The sequence below is a fragment of the Poeciliopsis prolifica genome, unplaced genomic scaffold, assembly GCF_027474105.1.
Source record: "Poeciliopsis prolifica strain line A6 unplaced genomic scaffold, Auburn_PproV2 SCAFFOLD004, whole genome shotgun sequence".
NCBI classification, from domain to species: domain Eukaryota; kingdom Metazoa; phylum Chordata; class Actinopteri; order Cyprinodontiformes; family Poeciliidae; genus Poeciliopsis; species Poeciliopsis prolifica.
Window position 1 is genome coordinate 5,447,131 of NW_026562379.1, and position 18,698 is coordinate 5,465,828.

Below are 18,698 nucleotides of genomic sequence, written 5' to 3' on the forward strand. Positions count from 1 at the left end.
AAAGCATATGCTCCTAATCTTTGTCAGATTTTGCTAAACTTAATTTAAAGAATGCCACAGTTGAGTGATGGGTTTATGGACTGTGGGAGTTTTTAGTATTGAAAATACTGTAGAGGGAGAAAAAAATATTTTTTTTTAAACATGTGGCCTGTTTCTCACTGACCAGAGCTGATCAACAAAAACTTAATCAATCTTTAATTGACTCAATAGTAGATCACAATTGCCAATAGTGTCATCATTCCTCTTCCAATTTATTGTGAAATGATTCTATATTTCACAATAAATTGGATATACAACAGAACATATCTCATGCTGTCTTTTGTAAATATTTTCTGATCTCAGTTTTTTATCCAGTTCACTATAGATTATAGCTTCTCAAATTACGCAGAGAAGCAAACAAGAAGCTGAAATAATAATAAGAAGCATATCTACAACAAATCTTGTATGTAGGGGGAATAAATGGAAGAAAACAAGGTTTGTTTCACTCATTCCTTCCTCTTCCACTCCCCTGTTCTTCTGAGATTACTCATAAACTTTTATAGTAAACAGAACTGGGTCAAAAATGAGAGGATAGAAGCCAGTTTTACTCTCGTGCCGGCAGAGGTGCTTGTAAAGGCCCTGCGCAAAATAACGACCAAACACACCTGGAAATTGCTGTCGTTACAGGACAACGTCCGAACGTAAATCATGCGACAAATCGTTTCTGTCCGACGGCTAAGAAAGAGTCCCTTAAATTTGATCTCGAGGGAAGATTTTCCAATCCATCTAAAGCCCTCAGTAACACTGTGAGGCTCTTCTGCAAAAGTCTGGCGGTGGTGTGTGTAATGTGTGGCGTAATCAGCGGTTTCAGGCTGAGTTTGGACTCAGCGCTTTCTCTGTGGCTGTAAAAAGGACCTGCTGGAATCAGGTACTGTGCGGCTTCAACATTTCCAGCTCGGAATGAGGAGCATTGGGAGTCATCGAAACCTCAATGAACAATTCACAGCCCTGCATATGCGTGTACACGCACACACACACGCACACACACACACACACACTCACACACATGCACCACGCAAGCGCTTCAGCTGAGGTTTGGACGTGGGCAAAAGCCCAAACACAGGCAACACACAGGTGTGTGCGCGCACACTCCGGAGACATAATGAAACACTCGACACACTCGCAAAAAAAGGGCCCCCATGTGCTTAGAGACACAGGGACAGACACACACCGGCAGAATCTGACAGCAGCTTTACAAGACCACCCCGTTTAGTCTATTCATTTTCCAACGCACAGACGGGCATTGTGGGAGGCTACAGTGTGTTTTTGAAAACACCGGCGTTGGCCGGAAGGCTTAAAGACGGCACATTGTGCAGTGTTGTGACAGAGCGTGATACTTAACAATCACCTCATCATAGCCATGTCCGTGACCTGTGGGAGCCTTACACAGCCACCCAGGCAGAACCGCGACGCTGACAGCGAGTCGCACCTCGCGTCGCGGGCAGCTTGGGGAAAGCTTTCTCTGCTTGTTTGTCTCTGTCTTTTACCAGAGTGGGGAGGTAAGCATGCATGAAAGAGCTTCTGCTCCTCTTTATGAGGCCCTCCTGCTGTCTCTCGTCACTGAGATGTGCGAAAGATGAGCAGAAGATAAGTTTCTTGGTGGCTGAGCCAAATAGTTTTTGGAAGAAAATTAAACCCAAAGGCTAAATATGACAAAAAAATAAAATAAAATAAATAACACAAATCAAACAAAAAAAAGTTCATTGAGCAATTTGAACTTAAATCCTGCGCAAAAATGTAGTTTTACTTCTTCCATCTCAGCAGATGACACTGGCGAAAAGTTATCTAGATAGACCACCTGTGAGATGATGTTTTCTGTTTGGGTCAAGCAGATCGTGCTCTCGACACACGCGTCAGGTGAAGCTTGGGCCAATGTCTTCCTGCTTTGGGAGACTGCTGTCTGTGAGGATTACTGAGCTGAACGGGCCCTTATGTGTGCAGCACGCATCTCTCTACAGCCAGGTGAACAGCAAAAGGGCTTCGGCATTCCTGGCATATCTAAGAGTGTATATCGCCTGCGTGACCGGGAAGTGTGCGGAACTATCATCCCGGGGGCGACGGCCTCTGATCGTTCCCTGTGGTCTTTGTGCGACAGAAGGGAGCAAACAAATACAGAGGTAAAACATGCAGCGATGATAATAAGAAGAGCTGTGTGTGTCCATGCATTTGTCTGTTAGGTGAGGACAAAGCGTGCCAGCCGCACATAAGACTATCTGACTTACATCACAATAACATCATTTGACAGCACACAGCAGGCTGGATATTGGAAAGTGCAGATACAAAATTATGGCTTTGGAGTTGTTTTTAAAAAAATGCTGGAATTTAAAAACCCTGATTCATCTTGCCAGGCAGAAGACACATCATCATCTGGGGATTTCAAGAACAAGTCATTGGCTTGAGTTTTCTCTCCTTCTCTGGTTTCTTTCACTTTGTTGAGATGGATTTCGTGTCACACGCCGCGTCTGAGGACACGTTTCCACATACCTGCTCATCTATCTGGCACGCTCTCAGGTTATGCTGCGTGGCCGCAGGGGCAAACTGGATGTGCTTCAGCCAGCTCCCTGCGTCTGGTTTGCTGGCATCCAGACAGAACTTTACATGGCCTGACCCATCCAAGATCTGCAGAGAGGAAGAGAGAGAAAGGGAGAGAAAGAGAAAGAGAGAGGAAGAGAGAGAGGGAGGGAGAAAGAGAGACAGAGATCAGACTTTGATCAGTATCAGACCAGGTTACTGTGTCCAAACACTGCCTAACCGCATACCTCCCACTAAGAAATCCCACTTAAATGTTAGGAGCTGCTTTGTGAGGCAATGCGCTCACTCACTCACAACACACACTCACACACACACGCATACACGCACATGCACGCATACACACATCCACCCACATGAATACTGAGAAATTTGTACAAAAAGTATGAACGAAAATAGTAAACATTATTTTAGGAATTATAAAAGCAGATAGGAAGTAAAAGAATGAAATAAATTTTATTTTATTTTTTTATGTTTGCTTTAATTCTATTTCCATACTTTACAGAAAATTTTTTAATATGTTATGTCATGAATTGAAACAACAACAAAAGGGATGAAATTCAGTAGCATAATATAAACAAATCGAAAAAGCAAAAAAAAAAAAAAAAAAAAAAATTAAAAGGAGATTCTGGTTGCAAAAAAGGTTTTAAAAATGATTTAATGTTTCAAAATCTAAACAAATTTAACAAAAACATAACAATCTCATCAAAACACTGAAGGTACAAGCATATTTATTTTAATGGATATATTATTTTAACTTGAAACCATCTGGAATTATATCTAATACGGATGTTTAGCAAATTTCTTAAAAAAAAAAAAAAAAAAAAAAAAAGCATTTACAGAACTGCATTTACTGACTTCACAACGAAAGCAAAAAGTTATTAGAAGAATAAAAATCTTAACAGAAGTGATACCAAAAATCCTGTTCTGCTCTGGTTAAGAGGTGCAATTTTAAAGAAAACGATTAACTGAAATTACCAAAAAAATTAATAAAAAATCTAGATTAAGCAAATCATTAGGCTCCCAAATTTTTCAGCATAAAATGTTATAACGTTGCTTTTGAAATGCTGCTGGTTTCAACAGAGCGGTTGTAAACTTTTGCAGGGAAGCAAATCAATTGCAGGAAGCCGCCGAGTGATAAGAGTTATGAAGACAAGCCGATTGTTAGGATGCAAAACAGAATCTCTTCCAGGGTCACAAATCTGCCTCAGCGCCTTTGTGTTGGTCTTCGACTGAATAAATATTTTGCATATATATATATATATATATATATATATATATATATATATATATATATATATATATATTATATATATATATATATATATATATATATATATGTATAATCGGGAATCAAGAGTGGATCCTGTGCGTTTTAAATGAAACCTTAAAACTTTAAGTTTTAAATAATCAGCGAGCAAATAAACCGCGGTTTAATTTAAATAATCAGTGCAGGAAAAAAAAAAAAAAAAAAAAAAATATATATATATATATATATATATATATATATATATATATATATATATATATATATATATATATATATATATATATATATATATATATATATATATATTTGAGGACAATTGTCGATCACCTTACCGTTCAAACTCGTGTTACAGCCTCTTGGGTGATTAAAACTCCGAAAAAGTAAAAAAATATAAAAAAAAAAAAAAAATAATAAAATTTTAAAAAAGCAAACACAAAATGTTTGATTATTAAAAACAGAACGAAAGAAAAAATCTAGAACTTGTTGTTGCTGCGGTCGCTTCGCCAGCTTTGTGGCATCGCGGCGTGTCTCGGTGCCTCTTCAGTTCCCGGAGCTTCGGGAATCTCCGCCGGTGCGCTCTCGGTCGCCGCGCTGCTCGCGCTTGGCCGAGGAGTAAATCCAGACGGCGCTGCTCTCCTCTCACTGTCCTACAGACATCGTGGGACGGAACTAAAACCCATCCGGCGCATCAGCCCGCTGCCAACTTTTCTCTGTGTCTGCTCCGCGCGCTTCTGCTCGACTCGTCCTCTCCTCTTGTCACCCCTCCTGTCCTGACGCGCCCAGGTGTCCTTCAGTAAGCCATTCAACTTTTCATTTTTCTCTTCCTCCTCAACCCCCCCCCCCCCCCCCCCCCGCCCCCTACGCACCCAGCCCCCCCACCCCCTTCCACCTCTTCCCCCTCTCTTCCTCAGACAGCTCGGGATGTGTCGTCTGTGTGACAGCAGGGGGAGATTTCGGCAAGCGGACAATTTGCGCGATGTTTCTGATTCCGCTCAGATAAAGAGGGATCCCGCGCCCCAGTCTCCATCCTTTCCCCCCACGAGAGTCAAATCGGTTCGCGGGGGTCTGTCTGTGCACCCCCCGTCTGTGCACCCCCCACCGGCCCCCTCCGCCCCACCACAACCATCGGAAGAGACTCGGCTCCGCAGTAAATTTTAAAGTGACAGGGGCCCGGGGTTGGAAAGGGTGAGCGGGGTCAGGGAGAGGTCGCGATGGGGGCTTATGAGAGGGATGAACTCCACGCACACACACAGACAGCCACGCTTTTAATGATTTAGCATCCACGTGTTCCCCAACTTTTCTCGCTCTCCTCTTTATTTCTTGGAGGATTTGATGTTATTGTGCGCCTCAAATTTGAACCTCGTTTATCCCAATAAGAAGTGTAAAATTAGTGACAGTGCACAACATAACTAACAAATTGTCCTCTGTGGTCTGTGCATATCTTAAGAATGATATACTTTCATAAGAGTCCATTCGTAGAAACATGAACATCTCGTGGTAATTTCGTTTTGTTTTAAGTACAAAATATTACATGAAGATGCAAGCTTTTTCTTTTCTGTTTCGCTTTCTTTTCATGTTTGTAAAAATAAAACTATGACTGAGACAGCAAAGAGAAACACAAAGATACTCTCTTTTAATTGACACACATCTCAATTTAGCAAGACAAAGTGGTTGACCACGTGATGTAATTTCCCTTACATGGTGGTTGAGTGTCTCTGGCTTAGGGCTCAAAGACAACAAACAAAAAAGTTCCAACAACAAAATATTAATAATATGACGACTTACTTTGTCAAAACTTGTCAGAACTGTAAACATGTCTTTATATATTACATAATTTATATTATATATATTTGACATATTTGTTATTATGTCAAATATAATAAAAAAAATAGGTATTTGATTATCTTTTGATGTTGACTACAAAACATGTTTGTTCTAATTGAACAATTTGACATGGAAATCAAACAACCGCTGTTTTTTTGTTTGTTTGTTTTTCTTTTCAGAACTGCTGGTTTGGTAATCACTTACCAAAACATGCATAGAGCCTCTCTTTTTAGCCATACTCATAAACAGGCTGGAGGTGGTCATATCATCCCATCTTGTCCCCCCCTTTTGCATGCCGCTATTGTTTTTTGCCTCCCCTATTAGTCCTAACTAATTCTACCACTACTTCTTCTTCTTCTTTTTGTAGGAAGGATGCATACATAGAACAATGAAGTAAAAAATAGGAAGACTATATTTCAAAGCCAATTCTTTTTGTGTCAGGGGAGCAATTTAACAACCACAGACTTAAGTGTTCCTGTTAAAGACCTCCAGGAAACTCCTTATGGACCATTAGAACCCACTTTTTTTTTTTTTTTGGGAGACATTGACCTAATCACCTGCTTTTTTTGTTCTTGGCAGTTTATTTTCCCCTTCATTCTCTTTCACAGCAAAAAAAAAAAAAAGTTAATGAACTCTTTCAAATAATCAAATCTCCCCGCTTGAAAGAAAACACTTGGAGAAATGTTTGAGCCGAACTATGATTAAAAACGTCTTTGTTCTTGGTTTTGTCTCATCAAGATAAGACGTGAAAATGCTACTTAGTGGAGAGTCCTTGCATGATGTCGTCAATGTTTTTTTTTTAAAGCGGGAACTCGAATCAACAGCATTGTGAGATGATAATAATATTAATAACAACAATAATAATAATGAAACAACGTCCTCTTTGTCAGTGAGTTTATTAAGGAGCCCATAAAGCAGGAGAGAGTCTGATGAGAGCAGATGATGACGGATAACTCCTCACTCTGTGACATTGACCTTCCATCCCAGATAATGCCCATTGCCCCCCGACCCCGCACACACCCTCTCTCTCTCTCTTTTTTTTTTTTTTTTTTTTTTTGTAAAGCACAGAGCAAAAACGTGGAGTAGGAACAGGAAAAAATCATGTGTAAATAAGGCAGGGGCCCCGCCACTGATTCCCATCATGTCGCGCTCCTTGAGAACCGCCAGAGAGACCCCCGGTCCGCCCGGTCATTGATTTCCTGCCAGGGCTCGACTTGTCCATTGTTGGAAGCCTTTTTAATTTAGCCATAAATTGGGAAAGCTCAAGTCGAATGAGCTGTTCTATTTTCTTCCTGTCAGGATGAGGGATTTGTTTTATGATGCATTGTGTATTAAATACAAGTAATCTGGGAAAGTGATTGCTCCGGCGGCCTCTCGGTCTGATCGAGGATCTCTGATAGGGGAGAGCGGTGTGAGGGGGCGTTCCTCTTTTTTTTGTTTTTTCCTTAAAAAGGGAGGAAATGTTTGAGGATAAACAAGTAGAGTTTGTGGCATCACGGAGGGTAAAGAGGGGCAACCTGTGGGAGAGTTACGCTTCTTTGCCCCGTCAAGAGATGGCGTGGTTAACCAAAGCACCACACTGTCATCTGAAGATGACAGTGTGATTCAGAACATTTTTATGGTTTCAAATTTGTAGCTGCTTTGAAGCAATCAGTGCTTTCAATCATCACAAGCTTGAATGCAACAGAAAACAAGAAATGCTTGCTGCATTGACCAGACAGCAACCTTTTACACCTAGACATGATACCAATCGTTTCACACTGTAAAGACGAATTTCAGGCTGTGTTAAATTTTAAACATAAAAATTATAAAACATAAATGTAAAATAAAAGCATTTTATTCTTGCAAGAATAATTTAAAGATCCTACAATTACTAATTCTTCATTAAATTCAAAGAGGCTTTCTCAACATGCATCATTTTCATTACTTAAATTGATTACTAGAAAGGATAAATATGCATTAAAAACATCCATAACCCTAGGGTACGTTTAGCCAACAATCAGCAGATCAAGCTGTGATTGGGACGTTTTATGCCTCTCCAGCAAATAGATTCTTTTTTTTATTTTTATTTTTTTCATTTTGAGATGGACGACAAATCAGACGATTTCTATGGGGGAAATAGTTCAGTCACTTGTTAGTTTGGAGACTGACCATCATCAGCCGGAGGAGGTGGAAATCCTCTGCGTCTTCAATGTGCAAATGTCACTGCAGCTGGAAAACCGTATTCCAGCTGGACAGTGTATTTGTCACTGGTGGATGAGAGGTTTTAGGTCTTAAATGTACAGGATGTCATTTCTGTGACAGCTCTCAATGCAAACAGTGCAGATGGTTTCCCTCAAGTGTTTCAAATGTTTTCTCTTCATTGGCACTATTTGCAATGTATATATCCCTGAGCTTTGCACAAGCTACGTCTGAGATAGATGATGGAAATTGTGAAGATTTAAAACGTAAACCGAATAACAAAGGGAGTAATTGCTTAATTTCTTGGCGGTTTTTTTTTTGTGTGTTCATGGCAAAAGCAACCAGTGTCTAATTTGTACCTGGTTTATCCCTCAACAGTTTTGTGGGTCTTGTTAATTTCAAGTAGTTCTGAGTAAACTTATCCCACAGGCAAAACCATCGAGCAAGACAGATACAATGAATATATTTTTCTCTGTTTGTAGCTGTACCGTCTTTTATTTATTATTTTTTTCAGCTGCCATATCTCAGTTTGTAGTCCACTCTAACAAGCAGCTCTCTGATATCCAATAAGAAATTTACACTTTTCTCCTTGTAAGAGCAGAACATCTGCAACAAGGCGTCAAATTGTCAGATGGGACATGAAAGATCCAGCTGTACGTCTAATCACCCGAACGTGACGCAGTAAAGCTGCAGGGGAATAAAAAAAAAAAAAAAAAAAAAAAAAAAAAAAAAAAAAAAAACGATGGGGGTGAATTTAAAACTCTTGTTCAGTTAATGAGGCGGGAGACCGATTTGCAGTGGCACCGCTCTGATTCCCGATTCAACGCTCCTATACGTTCTGAAGTGCTCAGATGAAACGGAGCTGGGTTTTTATCTGAGTTTCGCCATGCCTTTGTCACCACGATTGTGACGCGCTGAATTGTTCGGGGCGGAAAAGCTGTTTATCAACGAATTATACAAAGGAAAGGCGCGCAGGCTTCGGGGTGCGTTGGTTTCGACTGTATCAGGGCGCGCAGCATTTCATACTTATTAAGGAGGATTCTTTTACAGCATGCTGCACTGGGATGAAAAAGTGCTGTGAAAATTCTCCAAGTGGGGTTGAACATCTCAGATGCTTTTATTTTTTATTTTATTTTTTGCTTGCGGCTTTACTTGTTTATTTTAGGCGCTCGGTTACGCAAAAAAAAAAAAAAAAAATCATACATGGATGCCGAGCATTTTTTTTTTTTTTGTGATCAAATATTTTCACATTTTTTGCTTGATCTGAGGTTCTGCCTTACATGGGGCCTGTTTTTATTTTCGAACTTTTTGGAAAGCTTTAAGGCAATCATCGTCTGGTGCGCGAAAATGGTTTGGGTGAAGTTGGAAGAAACGGACTGGACATGGCAGACGGGAGGGGGTGATAGAGAGGCCGTGGGGAAGGGGAGCTGGGGGGAAAGGAAAACTGACTCCGGCACAGTGAGCTGCTACGGGGCCTGTGCCGCTGCAGACGAGGGGCCACATGGAAACACTGGTGAAGGCCTGCGCGGTGCATTCCTGCACATCCTCCAGGAGAGCGAAAACGAAAGAAAGAGAGAGAAAGAAAGAAAGAAAGAAAGAAAGGGAGAAAGAAAGAAAAAGGAAGGAAGAGAAAAACGCAGCTAAATTCACATGAAATAGGCCCACCATTCACAGTCAGACCTCCTATTGACAGAGACTAAAAGCTGCATTAAGTCTCCATCATGAGTCTGTATAGACGCTCTCCCTCCACCCACTTCCCTACGCGTTTTATTTTTCTTAGATGTGGGGCGGCTCAATCAAGTGGTGGGAACTTATTCAAAGCGCAAAGCGACCGGTTTGCACAACACTCTGCAACTTATTCTTTAATTAGCACATCCATCAGCCGCTAGGCGCTCACAATGTGTGAAGTGTGCAACTTTGAGGCCCCTATATTAAAAGGATAAGACTGGGTGTCCGCATATCCCCAATTAGCATTAAAACACAGCAGCGGAAATGAAAGGAGAAAATGTACATAAGAAATTTCCTCGGCTCTGGAAGCGGGCCCGTTGTGAGCGGCGTGTTAATCTCCACCTCGGTAATTTGGTATTGCGGGAGAAGACAGAAGCCCTGCTGCTGTGGCCTGCACTTCATAAATCACTGCTTTATGTGGACAAGGTCAGCACCCCCTCCCCTCCTCGTCTCTCTCTCTTTTTCTCTCTCTCTCCTCCTCTCTCTCTCTCTCTGCTGCAGTTGGCCCCTCCCGGACCCTCCGCCATGTTTACCCGGCCGCCCGGGGGCCCTCAGGACCAGAGCGGCTCACTTCTAATTACTTTGGATTATTTTCATTTGCCGGAGGTCAGCCAGGCATTCCGGCAGAGTCGCAGAGAGGATGATTTCTTGACAAATTCTGCGGCCTTTCAGGAACAAGCGTGCCGTGTTTGCTGAATTAGCACACGGTCATTTTGTCTGTCTCTGCCCTTTGACAGCTTCTTGCAGACCTTGCAGACATTTCGTCACAAATGACAGGGGTTTGGTTTACTGACCTGAGCAAACATTTATACAAATGATCTTCATAAACAAGGACGTTTATTTCTTTTTTTTTCTTCAATCAATTTCAAGGGGTTCATTCATAGAAAACGAATAGTAGAAATTATCAGTACTTCTCTTATTGGTGAAATTTAACATATATTTTGTAACAGCCAATTTTTATACAATGACGATTTTATTCCTAAATCTCAACGTCTTTTCTATTTAGGTAGACAACTTTATTTAATACCTACATCAGAAATTCTGTAAAATATATTAAGAGAATCATTGCAGAAATCTATACTGTCATGGTAAAAATCCCAGAGTGAGCACCCCAATTCCTGGTAAAGATTTGTTTTGTTCAGGAAATAACAGATGCCTTTCAATGCACTTTTTTTAAACCTGTAAAATATTTTTCCTCAAATCTAACCTCTAGTTTAAGTCCACCGATTTAGTAAAACAAAATGTCAGGTTAAAACACTGTTGCTTTCTATGTAAAATCCCCAGTGTCACACTTATTGGAAAGCACAGTTAATACCCTTATAACAGCACATAGTCATCTTTAGCATTTCAGAAGGCTGAGCACAGGGAGGGATTGTTGACCTTCCTTCATGCATGATTTTTCCAAATAATCCTCTGTCCTGAGTCACTTCAGATCACACCCAATAATTTATATGATTTCTCAGAGACAGAGATAGAATTAGGTAACTGTGGGTCTTTTAAATTACTTCTGTGTTTGGCTTTATGTTTTGGATGGTCATCCTATTGGCAGAATCAGTGGAAACACTATTACATTTTTCTGTCAGACTCAGAGGCCAACCATATGCACTGCTTAGTAGAAATGTCTTGGTATTGTAAGAAGTTGGTGATTCTATGCAGGCTGAGTGAAGGTTTAATTGCATTTTGGAAGTGAAACAATCACAGATCTTTTGCCACACTTTACAACTTGAATAAGGTACTTTTATGTCTATTCATCCATTGTTAGAGATCACAATCACCAGTTGACATTTGACATTTCTTGCTTCATCCCACATGTCTCTAATTATCTGAAATAGAGTTGAGTAAACTGAACATATTTACATTTGAGGTGGTAGGACTCAAAAGTCTTTTCCTTCCGCATGAAGATATAATCTTATGGTTATTTGCTAACACCATGAAGGGATTATTTCATGCAGTTATCCGTCAGTGAGCTCAGGAGACTTTTATCCCTAACACAAAATATCCTGCATAATTTATGTTAGCACCTAAATAAAATGTTTTAACCATTGATGTGACTGATGATGCAGGAAATTTTTTCAAATCATTCATTGTGATGTTGTGCAACTGTAGTTACTTTATGCACAATACATTCTCTTTAGAGGTGCCATTTGAAAGACGACTAAGATATTTATTGATGCATTAAGTAGACATCTGAAATATTTTTTGGATTTCTGCAGATAGCACTCCATGTCACACAAACTCAGCAGCAGGATATACGCTTAGTATTTTTAGATCCCAACTTTCAATCCCTCTCTTTACAACTTGATCAATGAAAATATCAGGAAAAGAAGACTGGATTGACATGCTGTCGTTTGGAGGTGCATGGCCAAGAGCGATAAAGGGTCTTTCAGATAAAGCTGGAGAGGTGAAGTTTGATGGTAAGTGGTATCAATGACGTACGCAGGCTTTGGTAATCATAGATACTTCCTCTGCAGAACCTCAGAACACAGGCCTGCACTGTATGTGAGCTACTGGGTGCGATAAAGCTGCACAAGAGTCAAGAGGTCACGTTTTCCAAGCATAAATTCAGCGGGCATGTAGCTCCTATACACACAGACAGAGTGGAAACTCAAACAACTCAGCGCAGCATTGCAGAGTCGAAATGGGGACGTAATTAGAGCATGTTGCCTTTTGCCACAGGGAGAACAAATTGGCTCTACGCCGCTCATAGATATCATCTTTAAAAGAGCTTTATTTAATGTCCGACTAGTAAAGTGGCACATGGCCCCTTCAGATGTTCAAGTAACTCACATTTATTACATTTATTGAGACCTATCCTCATGTTTAAAGTTTGCTTTCTGCTGTAATAGTTGGACAACTTGCCTTTCATGCTCTCTGTCCAGTTGGAAGGCTAATACTTTAATGACGAGGATGATACGGCAGCAGAGTGAGGGATTAGAAGACAGCTCCATATTGGTTCAGTCACAACAAGAAAACCAAAATAGTTTTTAAAAAGCACAAGAACCTACTGACATGATGGACACAAAATGATGTCCATAAATACTTTTCACAACGTAATTCCAATATAGAACAGAAATAATTATTGTGTAATTAGGTACAACTCTTCTGTGTGGTAGTTTTAGGTATTTTTTAAAACATTTCTTGCTGCTTTTTTAAGGGCATCACCAACTGCGACCAAAGTTACTTTATATCAAATTAGTGTTTTCTTCCTCCTTGCTATCAGTTAGATGTTAAACTGAGTTCTGGTTAACAGAAATCTGCAAAATATTAAAGCAAACACTTTGTGATAGAAAAAACAAACAAACTTTTCCATAACTGCTGGTTTGTGAGCAGCATGGAAAGTTTTAAACGATACAGTCTCAGTTGTCCACTCTTGTTTGAAGCATCAGATATGTTGATCAATGCTCCCCAGGCTTTATCAATTCCAAACCAATCAGTCTAGTGTCACACACTTTTGGGTTAATATTCCAACCCCGAGGCCCTGCACCAGGTGAAGATAAATCAGCTTTATGATGGGTTGTTATGGTTTTTATAGCACAGGAGTTGTGAGGGACTGATTTGGGGATCAATCACCTGCCGGTGTCTGCCGGCAGCTCGGCCACTGTGAGGATCGATCGAAGATCTAGAGCTCCAGTGATGGAATAGAGGTGTATTTCTGTGTGCTGGTGTGTGTTTGTTTGTGTGTGTTATTGAGATGTGGGCAGTTTTAAGGAATACGTATTTGCGCAGTGTGAGACAAAATGATGAAGAGGTGCGTGTGTGTGTGTGTGTGTGTGTGTGTGGCAGACACAGAGAGAAGATATATCTGCAGCTGTAGTGGTGATGAAGAGCTGCTGGACTATGACCAGACCATCTCAGCTCATATTGGAGTCTCCCCTTTTCTCCCCCCGTGTGCTCTTTCTCAATCCACTTCTTTATCTAGATGGCACTTTGGAAAATCTCATTGTCACACAACATTTAACAAAGACAAAAGTCTGAGGCAGGCAGCTGGAGATGACTAGCCTGACAGCTAGTGTGCGGAGTATTCCTAAACAACCGCTTTCACATTTTCCCTTGGGAGAGGCCGACAACACGGGCAAAACTCTGACAAGCCAAATAATAAAGTGTGCATGTACGTGTGCAGATGGCATGAGCACCCATCAACACACAGATACATTAGGGGAACTAAAGTTTGTCAGTCTCGCTCTTTTCAGCTCCCTTTCCTTAGGTACACTGTTTATGCACATTTAACATCTCCTCCGATAGCTGTTTCCTCTGTGCTGTCAGCAGAGCCTGGCTGAAACAAAAGAGGCAGGGAGCGAGGCCTGCAGCTCCTGAATCGGAGGAAGTTGGTGCTGATTACGCTGCCACTGAAGAAGAATTCCGATCCTGTTAAAACATATGCTGGCTGCCAACTCCAAACCATGCAGCAGAGCTGTGGGATTGTAAACCACATGTGGCCCCACCCTGTGTACCCTCTCCTGGTCTAGGATAAACAGACACCAATTTCTTCTATGACTTTCAACCGATCCTTTGTCCCTTTACTTTTATTACATTCATTTGCCGTTATTTTATTTATTATCCGATATTTTGTCTCATACTCTCATGTGATGAGAGTAATATTGACATTACTCCCATTATCTTTACAGAAACACATTCACTTGCTACTTTATTTGTGCTACGAGGCACCGTTGAATTTCTTGTTAACAAATACTAACTCAGATTTTTGGTATATTATCTCTGAACATGTCAAACCTCGAATCAAAAAGACTACAGCATTTGAAGACCACGCTAGGGGCCACTACATTCAGCTTTGGACAAGAAACTAAGGTTACAGTTTACACAGACTCACCAAAACCTGACAATAAGTGGTTGAAAATAATCTGGATCTATACATCTAGATTTCCAGAGCAACATTAGGTAAGAACAAAATTATGTTTAAAGGAACACTTTGGTTCAAATGAATTATACATCGTTTAAACATCTGCATATTGTTGTTGACCATTCCTTCAGCTGGTTAAATGGATTGAAGTGCTTCTCCAGTCATTTTGACCACTCAAAGCGCTTTACATCCATTCGCACTCACAAACACGCACATGTTTATACACCGATACGCAGATTGGTAGGCAATTTGGGGTTAAGTGCCATGTCGATGTGCCAGAGACATGGCAGGAGGAAGCTGGAGTCAAACCTACAACTTTCCGATCGCAAGACAACTACTCTACCCACACAGCCACAGTCGCCCCACCATTACGTTCAGAAGGACAGTGCGCCATGCTGCACAGCTCAGATCTTCTCAAACTGCCTTCTTAACCGTGACAATGAGGTCATTGTAATCCGACGGCCTCCACAGTCACCAGATCTTCCCTTTGGGATGCCATTTGGATTTAGTGGAATGAGGTATTTGTATAACAGACTCTATGATGCTGTTGTATCAATATAAAACTAAATGTGTGAGGAATGTTTATTTCATCTTGTTGGATCTGGTATATGATGAAGTGAGTATATCCCCAGTACAAAGAAGGTGGTCAGTGACCATAAAAGCAGGAAACTCTTAGAGACGGAGAGAACATGCCACCTTGACAACCTTCCCCCTTATTTCCTGATGGATTTCTTCACTGTTTTCGTTTACGACACGGGTGGAGGTAATTCAGAATTGAGCCAAAGAAAGAATGTACACACTGCGGACATCCTCATAGAAGGAGAAGAATAAAACTTTTGTTGTTTGACAGGAGTACTGTCTACCTCCTGCTTCTTCACAGGAAGGACTCCCATCCATCCAAGCTGGGGCATGACCCTAGCAGCTCTCGCCTCTCTTTTTCGCTCTCAAAACCCGACATATAATGAGAAAATGAAGAGTCTATTCAGAACCAGCAGGAGACAAACGAGCATCTCAAACACTGCAAAAATGGCAGTTTGAACTGATGTCAGCTTGTGTTTGTGATGTTACCTATCTCAGCGTGTTTACACTTAGCCATGTGTTGGTGCTACATGTTGGGTCAAATGGAAAGTTGGTTACAGCTTTGAAGCCCACGTGTGTTCACAGCTGGTCTGTGTGGCAATCCTTGGCAAAATTTTGGCCTGAAGAGCCAGACTGTTCACATCCAAACAAAAAGCAGGTCAATGTAGAAGTGTCTGCTCTCATTCTCCTCCAGTTTCCTGTCTTGTTTTCTGTTTATTTCTTCCTCTCGGTGATTATTGTCACTGTGTAAGAAAAGACTACAAAGGGAATACTGAAAAAAGAGCGTAGAATGGGATTGAGACAGTGGCTGTAGGGGGGCTGTAAGGCCACCAAGGTAAGTGTAAGGGTTTGGTGAGTGCTCAGGGGTTGGTGGTGAGGTGTGCTTGAAGAGAGGGCCCTGGTGTAATCTCAGTGCTGAATAGACGGAGCTCCTAATAGAATCTTGTCGTCCGGCTGCCACCGAGAGAAACAAGAGCTGTAATGGATGGGCTCGGCTCTGGCTCCCACTTTCCCCCCCGTGACCCCTGCGCTGGTCAGAAGTAAGAGCTAAAGAAGCATTGTAGCCCCAGGCCTGATTGAATGGGGAGGGAGGGAGGTGACGATGGCGGTGGTGGCAGTGGCGGTGAGGGGGTGGTGGGCTAGCTGCGCTGATAGACCAATTTCCCACTACTGCGAGCACCAGGGCTTGATTGATGAGGCCTGGTGCTGGTGAGAGGAGGCCCATCACATGCGATCACATAAGTACTTATTCAGCTCGAATTGGGCTTGACAAGCCTTACGACAGCTTTGTGCTGTCACAGATATCATTGGAAGGAAAACACTCCATTAATCATGCGTAATTAACTTTTCCAAAGGGAGGTTCTGCTTGGAACCAGTGGCAACCCACTCGGTACCCAGATAAAAAAATTTGCCATCTTAACTGGGACTGGAAAGGGCCTTATTAAAACCTAAAGCTAGTTTCCCCTGAGTCTCTCCATTTGTACAGGAAACGGCTTCATTAGTATCAGTTTAGAGCTCTAATGGGCCCAATACAAAACCTCCTCTCTGCAACACAGCCTTGTTCAGCGGCCTTACAGTGCAATATCCTGTGAGTGTGCACACCCATAATGTTCCCTGTTTGAAGTCAGAACCTGGTCTGAACGCCTGCCACTAGTTAACTATCTTGACCCCACCCCCTCCTTCCATAAAGTAGCGTTGAGGAATGAGCCCAACAAGTTACATGGTGTCATTCTGTCTCACTCTTTCTCTCTCCCTTCGTTTTCTCTTGGGAGTAAAGTGGATCAGAGCCCTTTTGTTTTAAAGCAGCAGACCAAATGCTTCAGGTTAGAAATAACACAAACACACCTCACGAAGAGGAAACAACCTTTAGCAAAATCTCATTTGATCAAAGTTTCTTCTGTAGTTTACTAAGGCAGCTGTAAGGATCTGTGCTGTTGGTGAGGGTGCAATAAGCTGACTTAAAGGTACACATAAAACGTAAAATACATAAAATACAGAAATGAGTGTGTTATCAGTTACCCTTAACGGATAATGAAGGTAGTGAGTCCACTAAACAAATGTATTTATTCTTAACAGAGAATAGAGGACATAGCACTTAGTTTAAGTAAGGAATTTGACTGAGGTATAAATGAGAGGTGTTTATGTCTTAACTTCTCAAAATATTCAATTTCTAATTGGGAAGTGCTCAATTTTTATGTACCTTTTCACATTCTGGTTTATTTTATTGATTCTGTTTTTATTGTTATGACCATTAGATTTATTGACTCAATTCAAAATTTCAAGTTCACTTTCCAACACTCATTGCGAACAAGTATGTAACATTTTACTCTAGCTTTGGATGAAGAAGGAAGAAAGAAGCTGCTGCTTTTTTCATTTCCATACATTGTTTACAGCTTCCATGGTGGACCACAACCACGTGCTTGAAACCTACCCTGTTTTTTTAGCTCTCCTCTTCCAACTGCTCATCCCGAGTCATTTCCTCTGAACATCATCCTCACCATTGCATGGATTTGAGTCATTTCCTGGATCTTAATTAGGTTTGTCTGGCCTTTCTGAGAGAAAGAAGTGATTTCGTGACATTATGGTCATGATGCACAAATAAAAATCATGAAGGGTGTGACCAGAAAATGCATCAACGCTCTGAAGAAAACAAGCAAATTTGTGCTCATAAAAACGCACAAGTGTGTAACTGACTAAATAATGGCTATTCCTTTGTGTGACAGGGTGTGTAATGAAGGAAATGTTTCATGGAGTCTGAAGGAATGGGATTTTGATATTCTTTTATTCACATACCAAAAGTGTATAAACTGCTTAGCACATTCACATCCTTAGAAAGTACTTAGAAAGTCTCCAAAAGACTTAACTAGATAAATATTAAAGTCTTGGACAAAAAAAAAAAAACTGGATGGCAAGTTTGACTGAGGAGGTTCACACGTCTACTCTCCGGTAGATGTGTGAAGCTGAAGAGATGTGATGGAGCATCAAGCAAAAGTTGGATGACCCACCAATCGAAATTCGAGTTAATATTTCTACAAGTTAACAAGGCAAAGCCCAAACCTCTGAAACAAATAGAAAAATAAGGTCTATTTTTTTAAGAGGTCATTTTGATATCTTGAACACCCAGTTAATGAATATAGTGAGTAGACAAACTAATGGTTAGATCACTGCTGAAGACCATTTGAGCAAGGGATAGAATGACTTTGAGTCATACTAAACTCAAATAATACATTTTAGGCTCCGTGCCAAGAGATTTAAAGTGTTTGCACAGTACAGGGCTTTATCTGGACTTCACAGTGCTTGCGGTCAGAGAGTAGGCAGCCTTGTATTAAGGAACTGGATATAAAGAACTTCTTGTTGACACCTGCTAAAAATGTAAACAATTTTAATGTATTTGACATTTTTAAGACAAACATAAGAGAGTGGATCAAACTGAAAATCTTGGTTGCTGGACACTGAAACATACCCAACACTATGTCTGCTCAGAGGTTTCATGACAGATTTTACTGGAGGTGTCATATTCAGTGTTTTCAAGTTTGATTTTCCAAATACATCCATAATGGATTTGGTCCTTTAATGCAGTAACAAAAGGCCAGAGAGCACTCTGGTTGTAAGCAGAATGGTTGCATTACCAGATCTGAGGTGTCAGGAAGGCAAGAATAACAATCTAGAGTTAGCTCCAGTTTGTGAAGG

General features: G+C 41.0%; 1 protein-coding gene across 5 annotated transcripts in view; it reads right to left on the reverse strand.

Annotated features, from left to right (window-relative positions):
* The window catches only part of mecom (MDS1 and EVI1 complex locus), a 152,770-nt gene that overhangs the window by 25,166 nt on the left and 108,906 nt on the right, over window positions 1-18,698 (reverse strand). For 4 of the 5 annotated variants that reach the window (XM_055028624.1, XM_055028623.1, XM_055028625.1 and 1 more), the window contains exon 3: window positions 2,524-2,658. In XM_055028624.1, the coding sequence (XP_054884599.1) occupies window positions 2,524-2,658 (135 nt within the window). Of the gene's footprint in view, window positions 1-2,523; window positions 2,659-4,170; window positions 4,652-18,698 lie in introns of those variants that run through there. The other variant, XM_055028626.1, reaches the window with a different exon arrangement.